At 49.1% G+C, this 20,722-nt stretch overlaps 2 protein-coding genes, 1 long non-coding RNA gene and 1 other non-coding gene across 47 annotated transcripts in view; 1 reads left to right on the top strand and 3 right to left on the bottom strand.

Annotated features, from left to right (window-relative positions):
• Window positions 1-818: 818 nt before the first annotated feature.
• HAX1 (HCLS1 associated protein X-1) lies at window positions 819-5,377 on the bottom strand. 7 transcript variants are annotated; one of them, XM_074318918.2, is made up of 8 exons: window positions 4,920-5,059; window positions 4,533-4,629; window positions 3,957-4,216; window positions 3,591-3,778; window positions 3,086-3,137; window positions 2,832-2,938; window positions 2,622-2,712; window positions 2,211-2,485 (listed from the first exon to the last, which is right to left on the bottom strand). In XM_074318918.2, exons 3-8 carry the CDS (start codon window positions 4,189-4,191, stop codon window positions 2,400-2,402), a joined length of 759 nt encoding a protein of 252 aa, XP_074175019.2. In that variant the 5' UTR covers window positions 4,192-4,216; window positions 4,533-4,629; window positions 4,920-5,059; the 3' UTR covers window positions 2,211-2,399. The 7 variants fall into 7 exon arrangements, with proteins under 7 accessions (XP_019568828.3, XP_074175022.2, XP_074175019.2 ...); XM_019713269.3 differs by lacking the exons at window positions 2,211-2,485; window positions 4,533-4,629 and adding an exon at window positions 819-1,120 and having other exon boundaries at window positions 4,920-5,091; XM_074318921.2 differs by lacking the exons at window positions 2,211-2,485; window positions 4,533-4,629; window positions 4,920-5,059 and adding exons at window positions 819-1,120; window positions 4,748-4,881.
• LOC109435401 (uncharacterized) lies at window positions 5,368-8,725 on the top strand. The gene is made up of 2 exons (XR_002135956.3): window positions 5,368-5,475; window positions 8,281-8,725. It is a non-coding gene; the product is annotated as an uncharacterized LOC109435401 (long non-coding RNA).
• The window catches only part of UBAP2L (ubiquitin associated protein 2 like), a 38,786-nt gene continuing 24,264 nt past the window's right edge, over window positions 6,201-20,722 (bottom strand). For 15 of the 38 annotated variants that reach the window (XM_019713239.3, XM_074318902.2, XM_019713238.3 and 12 more), the window contains 14 exons: window positions 20,001-20,190; window positions 19,239-19,293; window positions 18,654-18,828; window positions 18,243-18,315; window positions 17,020-17,215; window positions 16,831-16,919; window positions 15,876-15,929; window positions 15,309-15,390; window positions 14,412-14,629; window positions 13,894-13,999; window positions 9,134-9,201; window positions 8,088-8,285; window positions 7,653-7,703; window positions 6,201-6,833 (listed from right to left, as the gene is read on the bottom strand). In XM_019713239.3, coding sequence (XP_019568798.3) covers window positions 6,738-6,833; window positions 7,653-7,703; window positions 8,088-8,285; window positions 9,134-9,201; window positions 13,894-13,999; window positions 14,412-14,629; window positions 15,309-15,390; window positions 15,876-15,929; window positions 16,831-16,919; window positions 17,020-17,215; window positions 18,243-18,315; window positions 18,654-18,828; window positions 19,239-19,293; window positions 20,001-20,190 — 1,651 coding nt within the window. In that variant the 3' untranslated portion in view covers window positions 6,201-6,737. Of the gene's footprint in view, window positions 6,834-7,652; window positions 7,704-8,087; window positions 8,286-9,133; window positions 9,202-12,007; window positions 12,408-13,893; window positions 14,000-14,411; window positions 14,630-15,308; window positions 15,391-15,875; window positions 15,930-16,830; window positions 16,920-17,019; window positions 17,216-18,242; window positions 18,316-18,653; window positions 18,829-19,238; window positions 19,294-20,000; window positions 20,191-20,722 lie in introns of those variants that run through there. The other 23 variants (XM_074318916.2, XM_074318913.2, XM_074318915.2 and 20 more) reach the window with 5 other exon arrangements.
• On the bottom strand, window positions 15,471-15,608 carry LOC141568724 (small nucleolar RNA SNORA58). Its single transcript, XR_012491944.1, has one exon. It is a non-coding gene; the product is annotated as a small nucleolar RNA SNORA58 (small nucleolar RNA).

Raw genomic sequence — 20,722 nt, 5'->3', positions numbered from 1 at the left:
CCTATAGAAATACAAAAAAAATGTTGCATAGCGATCTTGTATCCTGAGACCTTGCTATACTTTTATTACTGCTATTAATTTTGTTGTTGTTGATTCCTTAGAATTTTTTTCTACACATACGGTTATGGCATCTATACCTAGTTTTACTTCTTCTTTTCCATTCCCTATCTTTCCTTTAATTTTCTGGCTTTATTGCACTAAGCTAGAACCTCCAGTACAATGCTGAACACAGGTGGTAAGAACAGATATCCTAGTTTTACTCCTAATTTTAGTTGGAAAAGCATCAATCCTTCACCATTAAATATGATGTTTGGTATAGGTCTTCATTGATACCCCTTTCATATCTAAAAATGTCTATTATACTCCCACATTAAATTCATAGTTTACTTGGGTATACAATTCTAGGTTGGAAAATAATTTCCCTCAGAATTTTAAAAGCAATGCTCCGTTGTCTTTTAATTTGTATTGCTGCTCAAGTTTGAGAACATTCTGATTCCTTATCCTCTGTATGTGATCTCCCTCTCTTCGCTCTCTCAGCATTTGGATTCTCCTGTGTCTCTAGTGTTCTGAAATTTTGTATGATGAACCTTGGGGTGGGTTTATTTTCATCCTTGGTATCTAGCATGTAGAGGGTCCTTTCAGGTTAGATAGTATCCTTCACTTCTGAGATATTTTGACTTATTTCATTGATGACTTTTATCATTCTGGTTTGGATGATTTATTTATATCATTTTAGTTTTCTTATCCGCCCCCCCCCCCCAAACACACACCCCATTTTCTTGCTCTGTTATTAGGACTACATTGTTGGAGATCTCAACTTTGTCATTCAAGCCTTTTTATAGTTTTTCAATTCTGCCATAACATTTTTTTTTAACTCCCAGAAGTTTGTTCTGTTTCTCTTTTGTAGCATTCTGTTCGCGTTTTATGGATATATCATCTTATATTTCTAAGGACATTAAAGATTTATGTCCTTGCTGAATTTTCATCTTCTTGCACAGTCTCTGTTTCTTCCAAGTTGCTTCTTTTGTTTGTATAAGTCTCCATCCTTCATGTCGGAGGCTGTCCACAGAGGTCTGGTAATCTCTGGCTCCATTTATGTTTACAGTGGTACTCTAAAAAGCTGATTAAAAACATCAGTTGTATTCTTATATACTAGAAGAATTAAGAGAATTTTTTTTTTTTAAGGTGGGAGGACTTGTTCTACTAAATACAACTTTTAAATAGTATTTAAATAGTATTTTTAAATAGTATTTAAAAGTGTGATATGGGCACAAAAATAGACAAATAGATTAATAGACGAGAGTAGAAAGACCAACACAGGGATATATATGTTGTGCGTGCGTGTATCTGTAATAGCTGTACATCTATATTTGAATGTATTTTTCCAAGTGGAAATAAAATTGGTCCCCTAATTCATACCATACAGGAAGATCAATTTCAGGTGGATTTAAAAACCTGAACGTAAAAGGCAAAGCTATAAAAATTACTGAGAATAATAAAGGAGAGTATCTTTTAACCTTGGGTTAGAAGAGATTTCCAAAAGATATAAAGAGCACTAACCATAAATGAAAAGATTCATTTGAATATAGTAAATCAACTTTCGTTCATCAAAAGATGTAACAAAGGGAATGAAAAGACAAAATTTATTACTGTATCTTCCCTCCTTTGTTCTTCTTAAATGCCTCTTTAGAAAAATTTCTTTGTCATTTTAGTAGGATTTCCAGAGGAAACAGGTAAATAAATTTGTAAGATCTGCCACTCTAAACCATAGTGTTAAAAATTTTTTTTTAATGAGAAAAAGATCTGATAATGTTTGAGTTTAGTCATAGTTTCCCTAACATACATAAAAAAATAATAGCATAGCCAATAAAAGAAGAACTATTTGCTCATGTACTTCCTTAAGTTATCTCATGAACTATCCAATCCCACGCCAAGGGAGGCAGTTATCCCCTACACTTCCACACATCCTTTTTTTAGGAATCTGATGATGCATTGCCATCTAGAAATTCTCCTGGACTTACCTTTAGTTATCTTATCTCCTCTATAAGGAAAACTATTTTCTACTGGCACCTGACCTTTACTTATCAAATCAGGTTTTGGAAGTGGAATAACAAAATTAAACAAGGAGAAGGTTGTGGGTCAAGATAATTTGTGAAACCCTGGATGGTACTAAAAAGTGGAACAGTCTTGACAAAACCAAGATTGAGGAATTAGCATAAATAAAGGTTTTATTGGTCAGTTTGGGTGAGTGACATACTGACATACCCACAGTTCTACAGTTCACTATTCCACACACCCAAGAACCTGAGGTGGCAGGAGGAGAAGCTAAATAAGCCCACTGATGGTGAGCAGACAGTGGGAGGTGGAAAGAACCGGAAGGCCTCTGAGGGGTAACAAGGTTACTGGGACCGGAACCAACGGCCTAGGAATAAATCCAGGATGGAAAAGGCATCATCCAGGGCTGGAGGTGTTGGTGATTCTGGATCTAAGGAAGAAAGTGATACATACAGACACTCTAAATGAAAGAGACAGGGCAAATGAGAGGAATGATATTAAAGGGCAGAAGAATAAGTACCAAGGAACTAAAAGATGGACCACTTTGATTCACACTCTTCACTTACCATCTCTAGGGCTGCCGTCTGCTTCCTGATGGGTGACTGTGGTCTCTGTCCGGCCTTCACTGTCCACCACAGTTCGGCGCTCCTCTACTGTCTACAAGGAAAAGCCCCCACCATGTTTCTAACATCACTAAGGGTGAGTCTGCTGGTTTCTTTACTTAGATCACTCTTTCCAGGGCATCCAGTTCCCTTTACCCTTCTCTCCCAACTCACCCCATCTGGCCTAGTGATCTTGGTCACAGAGACGCTCTTGAAATAGGATTTGGGCTGGGGCTGCAGAACTGGGCCGAGGCCCTCCTGGGAAACCTTGGAATCAAGATCTAGAAGGGCAGAGAGAGGAAACAGGAAAGAAAGCGTCTAAGAAAAAGAAGGGGACAAGTGTGGCAGGAAGAAACTTCAGGGAGGGAGAACAGAGGGAACTCCTGAAGAACAGAGGGCTGGTAAATGTCCTCTCCCTCCAGACTCACCCTTATCCTCTCTGGCTCTAGAATGGGGGGTCACGGGCCACATATCATCAAACTGCAGAAGAAGCCAAAGTAGGTGATATGACACCTTTCACTCTGAAACTTGAGGAGTCACAGGAACCCAAACTATTCTCAAGTTCCAAAACCACCTTTCCCCAGGAGAGAGAATCCCATTCACAGCAGCTTTATTTACGCATCCCTTTCTCCTTCCTAGCTCTTTTATTTATCCTTCTTCCAAAAAAGGCTTCCTGAACTGATACTTTTCTGTCCTCCCCCCAACAATCCTGCCTTGTCCAAGAATCATACGGACCAGTGTTGTTGTTGTTTTTTAAGAAAAAGCAGAACTCCCATTTTCCATCAAAGAAAATCCTACAAGAAGCTTAGTATAGAAAACAGATAAATACACTAAGTAGAGGGCCTAGGATTCCAACCCAAGTCTGTCAGATTCCAACAAGGACAATTGCAGTGGTCTCCCACAGGGTCTCACTTCAAGCCCAGATGTACTCACCCTATGAAAAGGTCTCTGGGATCCCCAGTCTGGTGCTGCTTTGGGGGAGTCAGTTCTTGCATCACTCTCCAAGACCCCCCCAAAGATCCTGGGCTGGTGACTATCTGGATACTTAAGCATGGAGTCCCGAAGCGTCTGGCCCTCCTGCCGTCTCTCTCCAGGTATCTCTAACTCAGGACCTGGGAGTTCTGCAGAAAGGTGGCAGGTGGAGGCATGCTGGGGTGGGGAAGGACTTGAGACCTTTTAACTCCCCTTGAAATCATCAGTATTCGCTCACTTCCCACCCCCCAACTACTTTGCAGGCTCCTTATTTCACCCACCACCCCAGTAGAAACCACAGGTTCTCCCTCGGGGGCAGCCACACACCAGGACGATGGGCAGGCAAGGTCCAGGCCCCCATCTCACTGAAGATGTTATTGAAATCCCGTACAAGGTCATCAAAGCCGAAGTTATCGTGGAAACGCATTCCTCCTCCTGGGCTGAAGCTGAAGCCGAAGGCAAATTCCTCGGGGGGCTGGGGACCCTCAAACCTCGAGCTCCCATGGCCCCAGGAGGCTCCTTCTTCTTCCTCCTCATCATCCTCATCTTCATCTCGAGTCATCCCTCCGAAAAAGGGATCTCTGGGGCTGGGGGTGGAGGCAGATTAGCTACCAACATTTCAGCACTACTTAAACCATAAAATCAACTCATGGGTGGCAAAGTGGAAGGTAACAGGTGCCTAGGAAGCTGAGGTGAGGGTCAGAAGACTGGCCATCGGGGTTTGGTTTGATTTTAGTTTTTAATCAAAGTCAGTCCTCACCTGGAGGCTGCCCCCAGACACCTCCCCTGGCTTTTCTCGGGCGTCCCCCAGCTCCTCCCCTCTCCCAAGGTCGTGCTCACTTGCTCAGTCTTCTTACCCAGAGCCCCATCGTCTGCCCCCCGCCCCGGGCCCTGTTGCATCACCCCAGATGGGAGAGAGGCTTAAGCTGCCGTTTCTCCTCCTCTTAACGGCCGCTTGGGTTACTTCTCGGGGCGAGTGCTCAGTGTTGTGACTTCTCTCCTTTCCGCAGGAGTTGAAGGAATGGGGAAGAGGATGTTTTTCCAGAAATAGAGTATTAGGGGTCAAGCGCCGGTCAGAAGGACCCCCGCCCCCGCGTCCGACCCAGACCTATTCTCACCTCCTAGGTCTAGAAAGGCCGCAAAAGTCCCGAAAGAGGTCAAAGAGGCTCGTTCCCGCATTGGGATTCAACCAGCAAAGCCCACCCGAGGTCCATTCACACCTGGGGGTAGCTTGCGCTACGCTGTCCCCCGAAAAGACCACCCCCACGTCCGACCCAGACCCAGTCTCACCTCCGAGGTCCAGGAAAGCCGAAAAAGCCTCGAAAGAGGTCAAAGAGGCTCATTCCCGCCTTGGGATTCGAACCACCCACACCCACCCAGGGCCCATGCACCCCTGGGGGTAGCTCGCGCTACACTGTCGGAAACAGGCGCGTCAGGCTGCGCTGCCGGAAAGCAGGCCCGCGATCAGGACACTGTCGTAAAGCGACCGTGAGCGGCCGCGGGCAGGGGCGGGGCGGGGCGGGCCTCGCACACGCGAAAGGCGCTCCGTGCGCCGCGCCTGCTTCCCGTGAGCGGCGTGGGCGCTGGGAAGTTCCGTGTCCCCCGATCGCCTGCCTTCTAAGCCGATTCTTCTTGCCGACGAGCCCAGGAAGGTATTTCGAGGGTTTGGCGACAGCCGTTGCCGGGTCGAGCCGCCAGAGGGCAGCCCGTCCGCGCACACGAGCGGCCCAGTCCCGGCCTCGCCGCACCGGGGACCACCCGCCCGCCTCCCCTCGGAAGCCACCTCGCCCGTTTCCCGACTGACGCGTCTGAGGGGCGGACGAAGCATCGGGCCCAGCTCCCTCTAGTAAGCAACCCCCGGAGCGGAGGTGGACGCGGGGACGCGCACGCACTGCGCCGCTAAGGACTTTGTCGCCGAGTTTTCCTCCTCGTAGGCGCCACGCACCCGCAGGGGACAGGCTTGTTGGGGAGCGACGGACACTTAGCGCAGTCTTGGGAGGGAGAACCCGGGCTCGCGGTGTCCCCTGCCGTCACTGACCTGCGACGCCTCGCCCACCCGCCTCCCTTTCAGGGGGTGGACGCACCGGGGAGACGGAAGCGCCGGGCAGGCGGGAACCGCGGGCGCCTCCTCCCCCGAGAACGGGCCCCGGGCTGCTCTCCCAGCCAGCAGCCCGTCACCCTCCTTTCGTTCGTTTGCCTGGACTCACCCGTTATGCTTGGACTCTGCAAAGCCGTGTCTTGCAGCCCCTCCGCAATCCTCTCCCTCCCCGCCATCCCTGTTTACTGCCTGAAACCTGCTACAGGTGCAGCGGTTTGGGGAGGAAAGGAAGGTTTGTGCTGCATCTTTCCAGGCAACAGGCTGTGCAGTTCTTTGGGGAGAAGGGAAGGGAATCCCCTCGGGGCCAGACACTAGCACATTAAGGTCGGGAGCTCTGAAACGGTGAAGATTTCACTTTATTCCACTGCCTCCGGGGCCTGCTAGAGGCCTGGACGGGAGAGTAATGCTTATTCACCAGGCTGGTCCTCGAGGAGGCTGAGGATGCCCTAGACGGAGCAAGAACGGGCAGAGGCTGAAGGTAGAGGTTTTCTTTTTATATATACAAGACACATTAATCCATTAAATTTGAGGACACAGTACAAAAAAAAACAAAAAAAAAAAACACTTCAACTAATTCTGACAATGCTGTTCATATTCATGACGCCATTTTTTGTTGTTCTGTTTTGTTTCCTAATAATAAAGGAGGAGACATAGGGCTGTTGGGCTGATATATATTTGGGGGTCCCCCTCCCCACCTCACCCATACACCACCAGGGTGAACAGGAGAACGAAGGGCAGGGCCCACAGCAAAGTTTCATAATCTTGAATGCAAGGGGGAAGGAGAGGAACCAAAAAAAAAAAAAAGAGAGAGAAAATACAAATTCTATAATACATACAACAGAGTGGGGATGGTATGGGAATGGACAGACATGAAGCTGAGGCATGGGGTGGGCCACGGGGGGTGGGGGGCCGCAGAACCCCCCCACTCCTTTCTCTCTGATGTTGTTTCCACAGTTGCCAGGCTGAGGAGCCCTCTCAGAAGATGGGGCCAGGAGGAGAGGGTCAGGGCCTCAGTTGGCCCCCCAGCTGTAGCTGTTGTAGGCAGACTTGTTGCTCTGGGGCTTCTGCGGGATGGAGCTGGTCTGGCTACGTTGCCCGCTGCCCGTCTGCAGGGGAATGGGAGGATGATGGGGAGGAAAAAGGTGTCTAGTTAGTGGGACAAATTTGTGACATCTTCAGGTGGAGGTTTGGCTTCATCTTGCTCTCCCATTCCCCCTGCTTAGAAACTACCATGAAGCTTACTTCTCAACCACAGAAAATGTGGTTTGTATAACTGCTAGCGCACCTGACAACACAGCACTTTCAACCTTTAAATAGGGGCAAGGGGAAAAGAAGGGCAAGATACCTTTAGAGATGAGACAGTGCGTCAGTTCTACTCATTTCAACACCCGCCCACCCCACCCCGAGAAAAGGCTGCTCTCGAGAGAGAATCGTGGCCTCTTGGCGATGAGTGATCACAGGTGATTGCTTTCACTTTCACTGATTCCCACAGGAAGGCCTCCATTTGGAAAGTTGTCTTTGAGAGCAAAGCCCTTATTCCAGCTCCCCAGCCACCACGGTGGAGGAGAGGTCACTCCCACCACCCCATGGCTCCCCACCCTACCACGTTTCACATCTGTGAGCCCATTTCAGGCAAGGCAGGAGAGACAGTCTGAGGCCCCAGACTCCAGATGTTGCCCCAAGAATCCTTTCCATTCCGGTAACCAAGTGTTTCCAGAGTCAGGGAAGGGTGGAAAGAAAAAGAGGGCATTGAGGAGGGGAGGACGAGAGGAATGGGAGGCCAGAGAGCTCAGCAAGGTGTTTGTGTGTGTGTGTCCCGGTGTGTGACTGTGCAATCTTTTCTCTTCAAGTTCCCTGAGGCTGTGGTGGTGAAATGGGGGCTGAAAAGGAGTGGGTTCAAGCATATCATCATTCAGTTTCATTACCTGCTCCTCCTGCTGGCGCTGGCAACAGAGAATCATCTGCAAATATGGTAGCTGAGGCAGAACCAGGATATATGGAAAATAAAGGGACAAACTTTGACAAGAGAACTCCACCATTAGAAGGGAAAGCTATAATGTGAGGGAGGGGGAGGGCTGGGAGAGGTAAGAGGGGAGGTGTGACCCAGGTCTGACGGGAGGAGGACAAAGGCCCCAAAGGAACTGGGCAAAAAGGGTTTCACTCTGGCCCCTTCTCTGCTATCTCCTTTGCCGGCCACTCGTGTTATGTGCGCTCGTGTCTGTATGTGCTGTGTGCCCATGGCTGGCGCTGGGGAGACTGGGTGGAGGGTGGTGGTGAGGAAGGGTGAGAAAAGGAAAGGGGAGGCAGCTTTAAGGGATAGGAAGGAAGAGGAAGGGAGAGGAGAGAGGGAGGGTTATTACCTGGCCATCCTGCTGCAGGTGGTGGTGAAGGATCTGGGAGTGCGGCTGCTGATGGGGGGTCAGGATGTGCATAAAGGGGGCCGGTGGATAGGCAGCAGCTGTGGCCGGATTGATGGGCCCCCCACTCCCTAGGGCTGAGGGCAAGTTGAAGGAGGCAGCAGGAGTACCGGAATGAAAACCTTGTTTCTCAAAGGACTGCTGTCCGGGAGGACGGGAGAGAGAGCAGAGAAGGCATCAGCCGATGGACCCTTGGAATTTCTGAGCCCAGGCTCTCCCACCCTCAGCAAGCAGCTCGGTGTCACAGAACAGCGACCTGCCCTGTAATAGCTGTGTGAGCTCTCAGCCCTCGTGTTCTCGTACATAAAGCAGGTGCTGCCCACCTCTCAGTTGTAAGGACTAAACGAGAGGATGGAGGTGACAGCACTCTTATCGAATCTAATGTCACGTACGGGTACACAGTGAAATCTGCTGACTCCTCTTAGCACCCGCGCCTCTGGAGTTGGGCACAAGTGAGAACAACCTGGAGGTATTCCTGAGCGTTAACGGTCTTGGCCACGAAGCTCCACTGTAACTCCTGATACATTCTATTATTTATGGTGGCGGGAGAAGAAAGCAATACAATACAAATCTGTGGGTAATTCAACTGTCTCCCTCTACTTATTGAGTCGTCTCCTTTCCCACTCAGTTGTAGAGAGACTTACAAAGAATGCAATGAACTAGTTTCCCTTCATTCCACTCGTTCTCTTGGAAAATTATGAAAAGGCTGGGAGCGGGTAAGTAAAGGGCCAGGACAGTTGCACAAATCACATGACACAATCACCACGATTTTCCACACCTCATGCCTCCCTATAACATTTCTCGTTTTTTCCCCAGATGGCTAAATTTAAACTTTCTCAAGGAACTGAAGTCTAGACCATCCCTCTCCAGTAGGGTGGGTGTCCTGACACCTCTCCTAGCGCTGTCCCGGCTCCCTGGACTTGTCATTGCCACGCCACCTCCTCTGTATCCACCTCTCTTTCCACTTGTACCCAGAGCCAGGCACCTACCTGGGTTTTGGAGTACACAGAACCCGAGATATCTGGCACGCCCGTGTTACTGGAGGTGACTGACACACCTGGGGGAGGAGGAAACAGACAGGAGGATTAGCTCACTAGCTGCCTGACCCCGCTCCCTGCAGCCTTTCTACCTCTAGCACTGCAAGGGGATTTTGGTCTGTTTTTCCAGCTTCAGGTCAGTCCTGAGGGATAAGAGCTCATGACACAAAGGCTCAGGAAGGGTTCTCTTTCCCTTTCCAGGTGTGTACTGGGTGTATGTGTGGGAGTGAGGTGTTTTTGGGGGGAGCAAGGGGATATAGCCAAACTGCACTGGCATATAGCTTTCAAAATATCTCAGTGGCAAAGCCCGACACGAATGGATTACACTTTTAATGTCCACATCAAATCAATCCACCCAAACTTCACTCAGTCCTGCTCCAGGACAGGTAGTCTGGCTCTTTCTGTTCACGAAGAGATACTTCTGGGCTCAAAGCCAGGATCTCACAGCCTAAGTACCAAAGGCACAGTCCAAGTCAACCTCAAAGAGCACCTGGCTTCGCAGAGCTTCAGCTCCCTCAGTCCAGCCTCTCCAGCCGTGGAGGTTCTAGGCTATATACTTAGGATTTAAAGAGATGGCACAGAGTGAATTTCCATTCACGCATTTTAAGGGGGAGGGGTAAGGAAGGCAGACAGGAATAGGCTATTTCCTACAGCCTAGGTGGAACACAAAATTCAAGTTATTCTAGTTTACCACTTTAGCTTCTCCACGAGATAAACACTCTGATCCACACTCTAACAATTTGCACGTTTCCTGTTGAAAAACTCCCTACCCGCACTACAGCTTTAAGGAAACCAGAGTAATACAATCCCTCATTTTAAGCTGTACTCCTTAAACTGAAACACACATCCTCTACCTCCTGGGGTATGTGGCAATAGGTCAAGAAGATAGGAAAAAGCCAGCAGGTGAAGTAATCCAGCATCTTACTAGAGAAATTTTATGCAGAGATTTGAGGTGAAGTAATTCAAATTTAACTAGGAATTTAAAGCATGTTTTTTAAAGATAATATTCCGTCTCATGAAGTGAGATAAAATGAAACTTCAGAAAATCTTTCACTTCAGTCTATGTCCTTGGATCCTTATATGATGTTAGGAGCACTTTGACGGAAGAGTTTTCTAGAAGCACTAAAGGGACCAAACCACAAATGAGGAATCCTCCATTCACCCACAATTCAACAGCAACCCCCTTTCAAACTCCAGAACCCACGTCCTCCCGACGCCTAGCACAAAGGCAGTGGCACAAGCTAAGCCCACCTTAGCATCTTCCCAACAGAAGTGGAAACCCCTCCCACGTCAAAAGTCCACACAGTTCCAGGGAGGGGCAAACACCAACTAGGAAAAAGAAGAGAACTACAGAAAGCAAGCACGAGAAAAGACTTCCCGTCGCCAGAATATCAACTCCACACTTTCAAGGAAAAGACTGGACAAGACACGAGCTAACGGAGCATTTTTCGCCCTTCCCGTTTCAAACCCCAGGTGCCCGTTTGGAATATCACTGGTAATAGGCCTAACTTTAAAAATAGGAGCTCTTTATGGAAAAGTCTAAGCTGATAAGGTTTGTATGGAAGGGCGGGGAGAAAGGTGGAACAGATGGTGTAAGGAGAACATTTCTGAGGGAAGCAATAGACGATCGCTGTCTACTGCAAAGGCTCGGCCAGCTTGGTCATCCCACACAGATGGGAGAAATGGCTAACTGGACGCCCCGGGGGGTGGTAGGGAGGAATTGAGTTCCAATGTGCCCCTCCCTGGTCTCCTTCTTTCTATAGGCTGGACTAGCTAAAAACCAGCTTCTAGGCCAGAGGCCTTAACTTGGATATTTGTTGAAGGGACTGGAAACGCAGGACAAGCGAGAATTCTTTGTGGTAACAGCCGTACTGGCCTTTGGGACACAAGGAAATAAAAGGTATTGGTTTCCCTACCTCCCCATTACCAGTTACTAGCTCCTCACACTAGAGTTCTCTTGCTTTCCTTCCCAATCAACCCCGTACCCCACAACCCCACACAGTGATACCAACACGATGGGAAGAAGCAAGAACCAACCTCTCCCAGTATGGCAGCCCCTGGAAAGTTGGTCACCCTCACGGGACAAAAATTACTCCAGAGGGCTGGGGACAAATAATAAAGTGGCACGCCTGGGTTCCCGATAACCACGGACACTGCTGTCACTGTCCAAGTTAAGTGTACGCAAAGGGCTGGTGTAAAGCACAGGAGTTGGACTGGGTGGGGATGAGAAGTCCCAGGCAAGATGTCTAACCAAACCTCTCCCACGCGTCTTTAGCTACACCCACAAGTGCACGACGACTAATAATCCACAATGCTGAAAAGCCATCGCGGGACAAAGAACAATGTGCCAGGCTAGCAGTTTCCACAGCCTGAGTCAACTAGCTGGTCTCTCAAGACTTTATCAGACCTCAAACAGCCACTGGTCTTGGGGAACCAACCAGATGTGGGAATGGAGCCTTGGAAGACACTTCCCCGACAACAGCTCTGAACACCATCTCTTCTGCCTTTCACCATGACATGACACTAAGCTGTTTTGTCCTTTCCCTTCTGCTTGTGTCAGAGGCACGGGGAAGATCTAAATGGAAAAGTGAAGAGCTACAATAAGCATGGAGAATCGGGGATTTTCTACAAATGGCTTTCTTTACCAACCAATCAACAGATTGGAAACAGACTATTTCCCCTCCCACCTCATAGCATCACCATACTGAAAAGTTACCAGTTCTGTGGCTATGCTGGGGTCTGATTGGAAAGGCCACCCTCCACCCTTCATCAGCTCAACATTGGCTCCTAGTGTCCAGAAAGACATGCACGGAAAGAACGCCAGAGTTAGCTAAAGAAATACCACAGTTTATTGAAGACTACAAATATTTGTGTTACAAGTTGGAACTACATGCCTTCCAGAATCAAAAGCAACAGCAGGTGTGTGCATTGATGCTTCGGAGGTGCTGCACCGCTTGAACTCGAAATGGGTAAGACAGGGCCAGACACATGGGGGAGAGGGAAACGGGGGGAGGGCAAGTTCAAAAGCCCAGAAGGAATCCACAACTCATTTCCCCAAGCCACGCAGGCCATGGCCCCAGCTCAGCAGGCTCTCCTCAGTGGTCTGGTTTCTGAAATAAGACTTCAGTGCAAATTTATACACACACACAAAACACAGCCCCCGGCCTTGGGCCAAATTAGCTCTCTGCCGTCCAGAAATGCTTGTAAGGGGGTGGATATTTTCTTCCTAAAAGGAATCAAATACATAAAAATAAATGAATTTAGAGGTTGATGAGGAATGGGATGACAAGAACCCTCTGTGGGGCTGGGAACTGGGGGTTCTCAAAAGGGCTGTTACAGAAAGTTTCTGAAATCTCAAGGGAGGTAAGGAGCTAAGATTTCCACAATCAGGTATGCTGTTCTCTTACGTTATCAGTCACCTGCCTCTGAAAATTCTTGAACCTGGTCCAGCTAAGACTTAAATCTAATACTCTCAGGATGGGGCCACTCCAAGTCAAAATGCTTCTAGTCCTTCCCACCAAGGATGAGGGTGCTTTTCCTCAGGGAGAGGGGTGGCCACAATCAGAGTGGGGCGGCTCAGGATTTCTCTGGTTTAAATCTCGCCCTGAGTCCTGACAGTTCCAAGCTCCACCTGGCTATTAGTTCCCAGACCTACTGCCCTCTGTTCTCAGCTCAGAGTTTCCCTATTATTGAAAACCTTGGGCAATTTACCCACACAGCCCACCCAAGGGTGAAGAACACAGATGCAGCTCTTTTGAAATCACCATGAAGCCATCAGTGAGCCAAGAATTTTGAAGGACAACCCTCCACCCCAAGCAACTGAACCACCTCCTCCTCATCCATGTTCATCTCCTGGTCACCGAGAAAAGTAGATGGAATTGTTTCTTCAAACTCCTCCTTCCTCTGCCCTCCAATAGTGGAGAGCAGGGGTCAGGCATGGGAGCAAGGGGCGGGTGAGCATCGTTGGGGTCAGGACCCATTCAGATGATTCCTACATTGCCCTCCTTGCCATCAGATGTGCAAATGGATTTTGCAAAGAGACCAGCCACACAAATGAAGGAACCTGAAGGTCCAATGCTCCCAGCCCAACTCTCACTCTACTGAATACCGGCCGACCTCGTTTTATTGCGCCCCACAGGTGTTGCGTTTTTTAAAGAAAGTGAAGGCAAGACCCTCCAGCAGCAAAGCTTACGACCACTTCATTAGGGCGGTCTGGCAGCGAACCTGCCCCTCCAGGGTTCGCCTATACCCCCACCCTAGTCCTCCTCTCCATACCTTAGGTCTCCTAGCTAGGGAATGCAAAGGGGCTTCAGCCGAACACAGCATGCCAGCTAAGAACCCACCCGACCCCCGTTCAGTATGTTCCCTTCTGCACTGTCAGTACCATACACGGTAACACTTACCCCCACTGACCCCAGGAAAATCTTGGGGCCCCTTGCCCTGCTTTACACCCCAAGACTGGCGAGCCTGCACATGCGCATAGCCAACCCAGGGCATCCCTGTCGTGAGTGTGGACACGTGGTCTAGTACCAAGCTCCGCTGTCGGTGCTGCTCAGACAGCCCCCCCCCCCCCCCAGTCGTCTAACTATCGCACGCAGAGCAGCGGCACACCCTCACCAACGCTGTTTTCTCAAGCACCACGTCTTCCTCCCTGAAACTCCTTGAAAACATCCCACAGACACCTCTGACAGCCGGGGTCAAGGTCAGCTTACCAGTGTTGTATCCATGAGACCCATATCCACTTGGCTGTTGGAAAGGGGTGGCTGATGCGTTCACACTGACATTCACACCATGCTGCTTGGAAGAGGTAGGAGCCACCTAGAGAGCAGAAAGGTCAGAGCGCAGTGAAATGGCAGCACACACCATCCACCCACCCCTTCTCCTCCAGGGGCTGCGCATTCAGAGGGCTCCCCATCCTGATGCAGGCTGACCAGTTTGCTTGGTGAAATGGGCTCCCTACTGAGCTTTCTGAAATCAACAGTGAGGGCAGGCAGTAGAAGACTGGAGGAAGGGAAAGGGGCAGTGGTGGCAGGGGACGAAGGATGTCTGAGGGAGCCAGCTGCACGCTGGCCTATTCCTGTCAGCTGATTCTAATCCCCATCCCAAGACCTCCACCTCCAGCCCCACCTCCAGCCCTGTTCTGCCTCAGCCATGACAAAGTCCTGGAAAGCAGCGGGGCCAGTTCCGGGCCAGGGCTCTCACCACAGAAAGACCACAGCCAGGTACTCACAGGAAACACCGCGGGCCCGTACTGGAAGGTGCTGGGGAGGCCCGGCACCCCCGTGTAGTAGGGCAGGCTGGTGTAACTGTAGCCAGGAGGCAGCGCCGGGTTCAGGAATGTCTGCTGCGTGGTGTGGTGAGTCTGCGTCTGGTTCTGCTGGGGTTGGGCCAAGGTTGTGGCCGGGGCCGGGGAGGAGGCATCCCCACGGCCGAACTTTGTGAGGTCACCTGTGACAGGAGAAGCAAAATGTACCTGCCTCTTCCACACACCAATGAACAATGACTACTTCTGCTTTCACATGATTCCAGGAAATCCTGGTAAAGGACCGTTCAAGTTCGATTCTTGGCAGCTCCACTGAGCACTGCAGCGCAGCGTCCAGCACTAGGCAAGCGCCATGGCTGAGGCGCCCAGAACCAAACTCCTGCGTGACTTCCCTGCCTACGCGTCTTCCTTCATCTCCCCACTCTTCCTCCACGGGGAACAAAAACAATGACCAGTCAGGACAAATAATGACAATAGGTCAGGCAACAAAAGGAGGCCCGTGGCCTAGTAAGGCAGCGAGACTGCCACTGAGAGTGGGGTACAGGAACAGAGAGGAGCAGAGGAAGCGAGGTCAGTTCAACCACTGTACTTCCTGGGAAAAGCTGAGGAAGGGCTGAGCAAAACCAAGTCAGCCCCCTTCCGACAGAGAAGATGTCATCTGGAATCCCAGGGAAAGTGAGATGAGCAGGAGCAAGTGCCCCAGACCCTTCTCTAGCAGGATTCTGAATCCACCAGTCCCGACCTCACAGCCACTCGATACTGCTGCCCAAGACCTTAACTGAACTGGCCCCTCCTGCACCTCATCAGGTCTCTGCCACCAATGTCAACACAGTCCCCCTCTATTGAGCCCCGCCCCAGTCCTACCAGAGTAAGGGTTGCTGGCCAGGCTACCATCCCTCCCAGTCAGTGGCGTGGTGGGTGTGGGAAATGGGATGCTGTAGTAATCCTGGAAGAAAGAAGGAAAAGAGCAGAGACTCAATGTCACTCACTCCCCAGCATGACACCTCCACAGGGTGAGAAGCAGGAGAATGTTCGAGTAATGCCACTCATCCAGCCACTGAATAAGCTGGCTAGAGCTGGCACAAACTCCAAATGACTCTTGCATACACTGTCCCCCCTGCCTGGCCACGCACGAACAGTCAGGCAGGGTCTACGGGTATGCCCACGGGAAAACAGCACGGAAATCAGGGCCAGCAAGAGTCTCAAACCTCTAGACATCATCTCAGAGTCGGCTACTACTGAGAAAATCATCTTTCTGGAATTTGAAGTTTTGAAACATCCAGAAAGCATCCTGAGCGCTCCAGAGTACTCTGAGTTATAGATTATGTTAGAATGTGTTTACTTCAAAGATGCCCAAGTCTGACTTTTAAAAGTTACTTTCTGTTAGAACCACTCCCCAACCCCCTATATTCTGACATGTCTTAAACTTACCAATGGAAATCTCGTCTGAAGCATCTGCAAGTCATCATAGCCATATACTTGTGGCTGAAAGAGACAAGCACACAACACTCATGGGGACTGGTCGTGACAGCAGCAAACCAAGTTGCTAAGAGACAAGGTAAATCACCAGAACATTCACCCTCATTCTTAGAAAGAGCAGGAGATCATGGGAGGTCTTGGCGATTTCCCTGAGCTACACACTGATCCCACCCAGCGGGCCTCTGGGCGGCGGCGGCGGGCAGACACAAGTCACACACGAAAGCCTGCTGTTTCCTAGCCCGCCAGTCTCTCTCTTACAGCCGTCAATCTCCGGCATAAAATGTATCTCCCGCAGAACGGATTCCCATTTTACTCGTTTTCTCTAATGTCTGTCTGGGTACTAAGGGAGTGTTCTTACTCAAATGTGTAAAGTACTACTGGATGTTTCATCTGTACGATATTCATCTAGACTCTCTGAGAACAAGAACAAAAACTTAGTAATTCCCTTCATGTTAACAGGCACTGAATACACGAAGCTGACAGAAAACATATCCAGACCAAAGCTGTCACTGTCAGCCACCTGTTCGCAGATGGCCATAGACTGACCAGGTCAGAGCCAGCCAAGACCCTGAGACACAGGGAATCAATGCAACTAGAAAAAACAGTTGTCTATGAAACTGAAAGGGATTCCAGCTGGACACTCTGGCCTTTGGCTTCTGAGGCCCTGAATAAGTGTTTCAGACAGAAAATAAACAACAGGGAGGCTGGCCTCGGTTTAGTCCTTCCTTTCTAAAAACTGTCATTTTCCCCACAACTACGAAGATTAAAAACCTGTTTGCATTCATGTAACAAACCACTCATTTATTCTGTGTTTTAATGAGCCTTCCACCTGAAGCCAGAGCTGTAACGAGCAGCCATGCTATCTTCTCTCTTCCCCTGGTGGAGAAGGCCCTTCAGTCTCACTTACCGGGTAGGCATGTAACAGCCCCGGAGCCATGATATACGGATTAGGCAACAACGGCGGGACCCCAGGCGGGAGATTAGGAGGGGCTTTTCCTACAAGAGAAAGCACACTTTCATCCTGTCCCCCAGTTCCGTCGCCCCTTCTTCGCCCCAGGGGATGCCATCCATCCCGTTCGCAGGGAGGGAGGGCTACCTGAAGTTGTAGCGACTGAGCTTCGCGTCGAGGCCGTGACGGTGGAGTTGCTGCTCAGGCTGAGGCCCAGGCTACTGCCACTGCTGAGACTGGAGGGGACGCTGACCACCGGGGGAGGTGCAGACACTGTGCTGGCCGTGGTGGAGAAAGTGCTGGAGGAAGAATGGAGGTTCGCCTCGCTCTCCACGCTTGTGTGCTTCAAAAAGGGGGAGCGGTGCAGGAGAAAAGAAGGAAAACAGCCATTACCTAACAGGTCAGAAAGGACAGGCAACCCCTTCTGCTGCTGCTACCAGCATGAGGCAGAGGCAGTAACCAGGCTGCCCGTTGCCGTTAGTTAAAAGAAACCACTAAATCCTCTCTGGGTACACATCTCCCCAAGATTCATCTGGCAAGGATGGTCACGAAGGACCCACTGCATGTCATCTCCGTTCAGAAAAGCAGCAAACTGGGGACAAATTCCCCAGAAACGAATGCTGGCTGGCCAGCGAGGACACATAGATTGCATGTGAAAAACATATCCTAGCCGCCCCTCCTACACTCGTCTTCACTAGTTCAGCACAAGAGAGCAGTTCATGGGCTAGAAAAAAAGCACAGTTCTAATGAATTCAAACCTGAAACAGTGTATTTGGACAAAGAGACTCCTAAGAAAGCCTGAGCCCCTCATTATCTCCCCCTGGGCTTTTGGCAAACCAGACAGCGTTGCCCAGAATGGGTCCTTTTTAAGCTAGTTGTCTTTCTTACCATCTCAGAGTAATTCCACAAGTAGTTATTGTAAATCACAACAGTGAAACTAATTCTTTGACCCAAGTTCTCATCTGGCCTCTACTTTCACAGGATGCGCAGACTCACACAGATTATTTTCAGGACTCACGTTTAGCACATCCCAGACCAAGGGATGAGAACGGTTGTATCAGTTAGAATGTTCTTATAAAGCTTAGCATAGCATACAAAGCCCCAGACTCATGTTTTAAAAAAATCACGTAAAGATTCAGGAAAGTTACTTCCAGGGCTTTGAAAATTGGCCCACAGCTGTGCAATATTTCTGGGATTTTTCTGCCTCTTGGCTTCAAGCACCCTTTTTACTCCTCTCCTGCAAGCTCACATCAATGATCATTTTGCCACTTCATGAAGAGATTTTCAAGAATCGCTTCTTGGATGAATCTTACGGCTGGATAGTTATAAGTATAGAAAGCACGTTTCCTCTTTTACAGCACGGTGCTTACCAAAAGAGTGGATGTTGAACTGCGCCCAGAAGATGTTGACGACGAAAGGGTGTTCTGCTGAGTAGATAACGTGCTGCAAGGAAAAAGAGGTTGCCATCAGCCACAGCGTTGGGCCGCCTGAAGCTTCTTCAGTCAAGAACACAGGCAAGGAAATTAGGCAGAATATGAGACCAAGGAGATCTGAGATCATCTGGTAAGCACAAGGGCCAGCCGGGATAGTAAGCAGTTAAAGCAAGAATGGATGCTGAAAAGGGAAAATAAGCCCCTTCTGTCTTCACTTCCCATAGCTTTTAGGTCATCCTCCACTTAACTAATGTGGTCTCTACCAGGTGGAGGGGATGAGATGGAACCCGAGAGCTCACACCAACTGCTACTCACCAACCCCAACCTGCAACCCTCACCCCAAATCACCTGCTGTGTTGTGTGGTGGTAGTATTTGGAATCTCCTCACTGTGGCTCAAGCCACCCAAGGAGGATGAGTGCTGACTGGTTGTCGTCAGTAAGGAAGCTGCAGATACCGTTTCACTGAGAGGAGGGATGCTAGATGTGGAAGGTGAGTCAGATTTCACTGCAGAGCTTGTAGCACCTGGAAATAAGGAAAGGAATCCACCTCATCAGAGGAAAAGGAGCATCTATGAGAAACAAAGAGATGACTACAGTCCTACACTGCCCCAAAGACAAGACTGTGAGCTACTTAATAATGGATCATTCGTGTTTAGGCAGAATCTTTTCTTTTTTTTTTTTTTAAACTCCATGCATCTCACAGCACTGATCTCATTTGTTCAGTGCAGCGAACCAAGGGGATCATTTTAAGAGAGAGAACCTGAAACTTAGGCTGGTTTGAGATTAAACAGCAGGGCAGAACCAAGCTGAGACCGGAACCAGAAGTTCTGATCACTGAGCCCGAGCTCTTTTTACTATAATCCAGGAAATGCATAAATCTTGAAAGAGGAGGAAAAACAAGACAACTGAGGAAAAAGCCTTGAGTACACTCACCTTCAACAGATTGCGTGGTCTGTAACTGTGTGGCCTGCACAGAACTGAAGCCATTCTGGTATAAAAAACAGGAATAAGAAACAGACAAACTCAAATAAATAGGTCAAGTTAGCACTGACAGACTCAGCTTGATTTCTATCAACAAACCTTTTAAACTCTACAAGTCAACCAAAGGCTTAACACGATGCAGACTATACAAACAACATAAAAACAAAATTCAAGAATAAGATAAACCAACTCTGTGTGACCGAAGGCAACAGATGGCAACCCCCAAATGCTGAAGAGACCCCGAACCCAAAATAGATACAGGAAAGGTCCATCTAGTGATCCCAGGGGGAGGGTGTGGGAGTGAGACCATTCAGCCAAGCCACCTACTGTGCTGGCTGCGTCTGAGTCACCCCACACCACCTCGTGCTTATTGCTGGCCCCTCACCAAGCCAAGACAGCGAGGTGGGCTCTACTGATATGCACCCAGACCGCTAGCAGTCACATCTTCCAAGAAGAGAAAACAGGTACTGAGACTGGTGCTACGAGCAAGACTGGATCTGCAGAGCAGAGAGAACAGTTTCCCAGCTCGGAGTCTCCAGGCTTGCTGGAAAGAACTTTTATTTATTTCACCAACCATGGAGATGTGTTTTCAGCTTCTCAGTCAGCACACTTCGAGGTGTCTCGGTACCATTTGTCAAGAAGTAAAATGCTCACATGAAAGGGACTTTGCCACCCTTGTCCTAACCACCACCCAGGGGCTTGTGAAGCCACTACCTTTGCCTGAGTCAGGTCCTTTTGGGGTGATGAAGAGATGGAGCTGGGGTACCGCCGAGTCTGTGTGGATCTCTGTTCATATAGAGGGCCCTGAGCGTTGTTTGGGGAGGTATAGGTTGTCGACTGAATTGGGCCACTCTGATAACCGGACTCCTGACTCTGGTTGGATGAAACTGTGGATGAAGATTCGCTGTGGGAATGGAGAAGGAAAATCTCAGAGAAATGAAATAAAGCAGATCCACTGACACTAAGGGAACAGTGGAAATCTACTACTAGACTACAATCAAAAAGAAAATTTCCAGCAACAAGTAAAAGAAACTGCCACCATCTCTTCCTAACAGGAGACATTTCCACATCCTAGAGCCAGGGATCTGAGTAAGAGAGGACTTCAAACACATTTTCAACTCTTAAAGGGAGAGCAATCCCTGTCCCTCTCCAGTCTGCTGTTACAAGAAAAGAGGCTAAACGTCAGTAGGAAGGCTACACTGCTCGGTCCCTTCACTATAACACGAACCCAAAGAACAGGAAAGTCATCTCTTGCTCTTATTCCTTCTCAGGAATTCTGAGCTCCTGGCTCTCAAACACCCATTAAATGTAAGGCTACTGGCAGAACTCTCCTGAGAGAAACTTTTAAAATTCTCATATTCATTAATGACAATTATAATTCAGTAGATCTAGGCAAGGGCCGGACAGCTATATTTTTAAATTCTAAGGATCGAGAA

This window comes from Rhinolophus sinicus, chromosome 7, assembly GCF_057876585.1.
Source record: "Rhinolophus sinicus isolate RSI-liver-muscle chromosome 7, RSI-T2T, whole genome shotgun sequence".
NCBI classification, from domain to species: domain Eukaryota; kingdom Metazoa; phylum Chordata; class Mammalia; order Chiroptera; family Rhinolophidae; genus Rhinolophus; species Rhinolophus sinicus.
The sequence above is the reverse complement of the archived record's forward strand: the minus strand, read 5'-3'. Positions and strand labels throughout refer to the sequence as shown.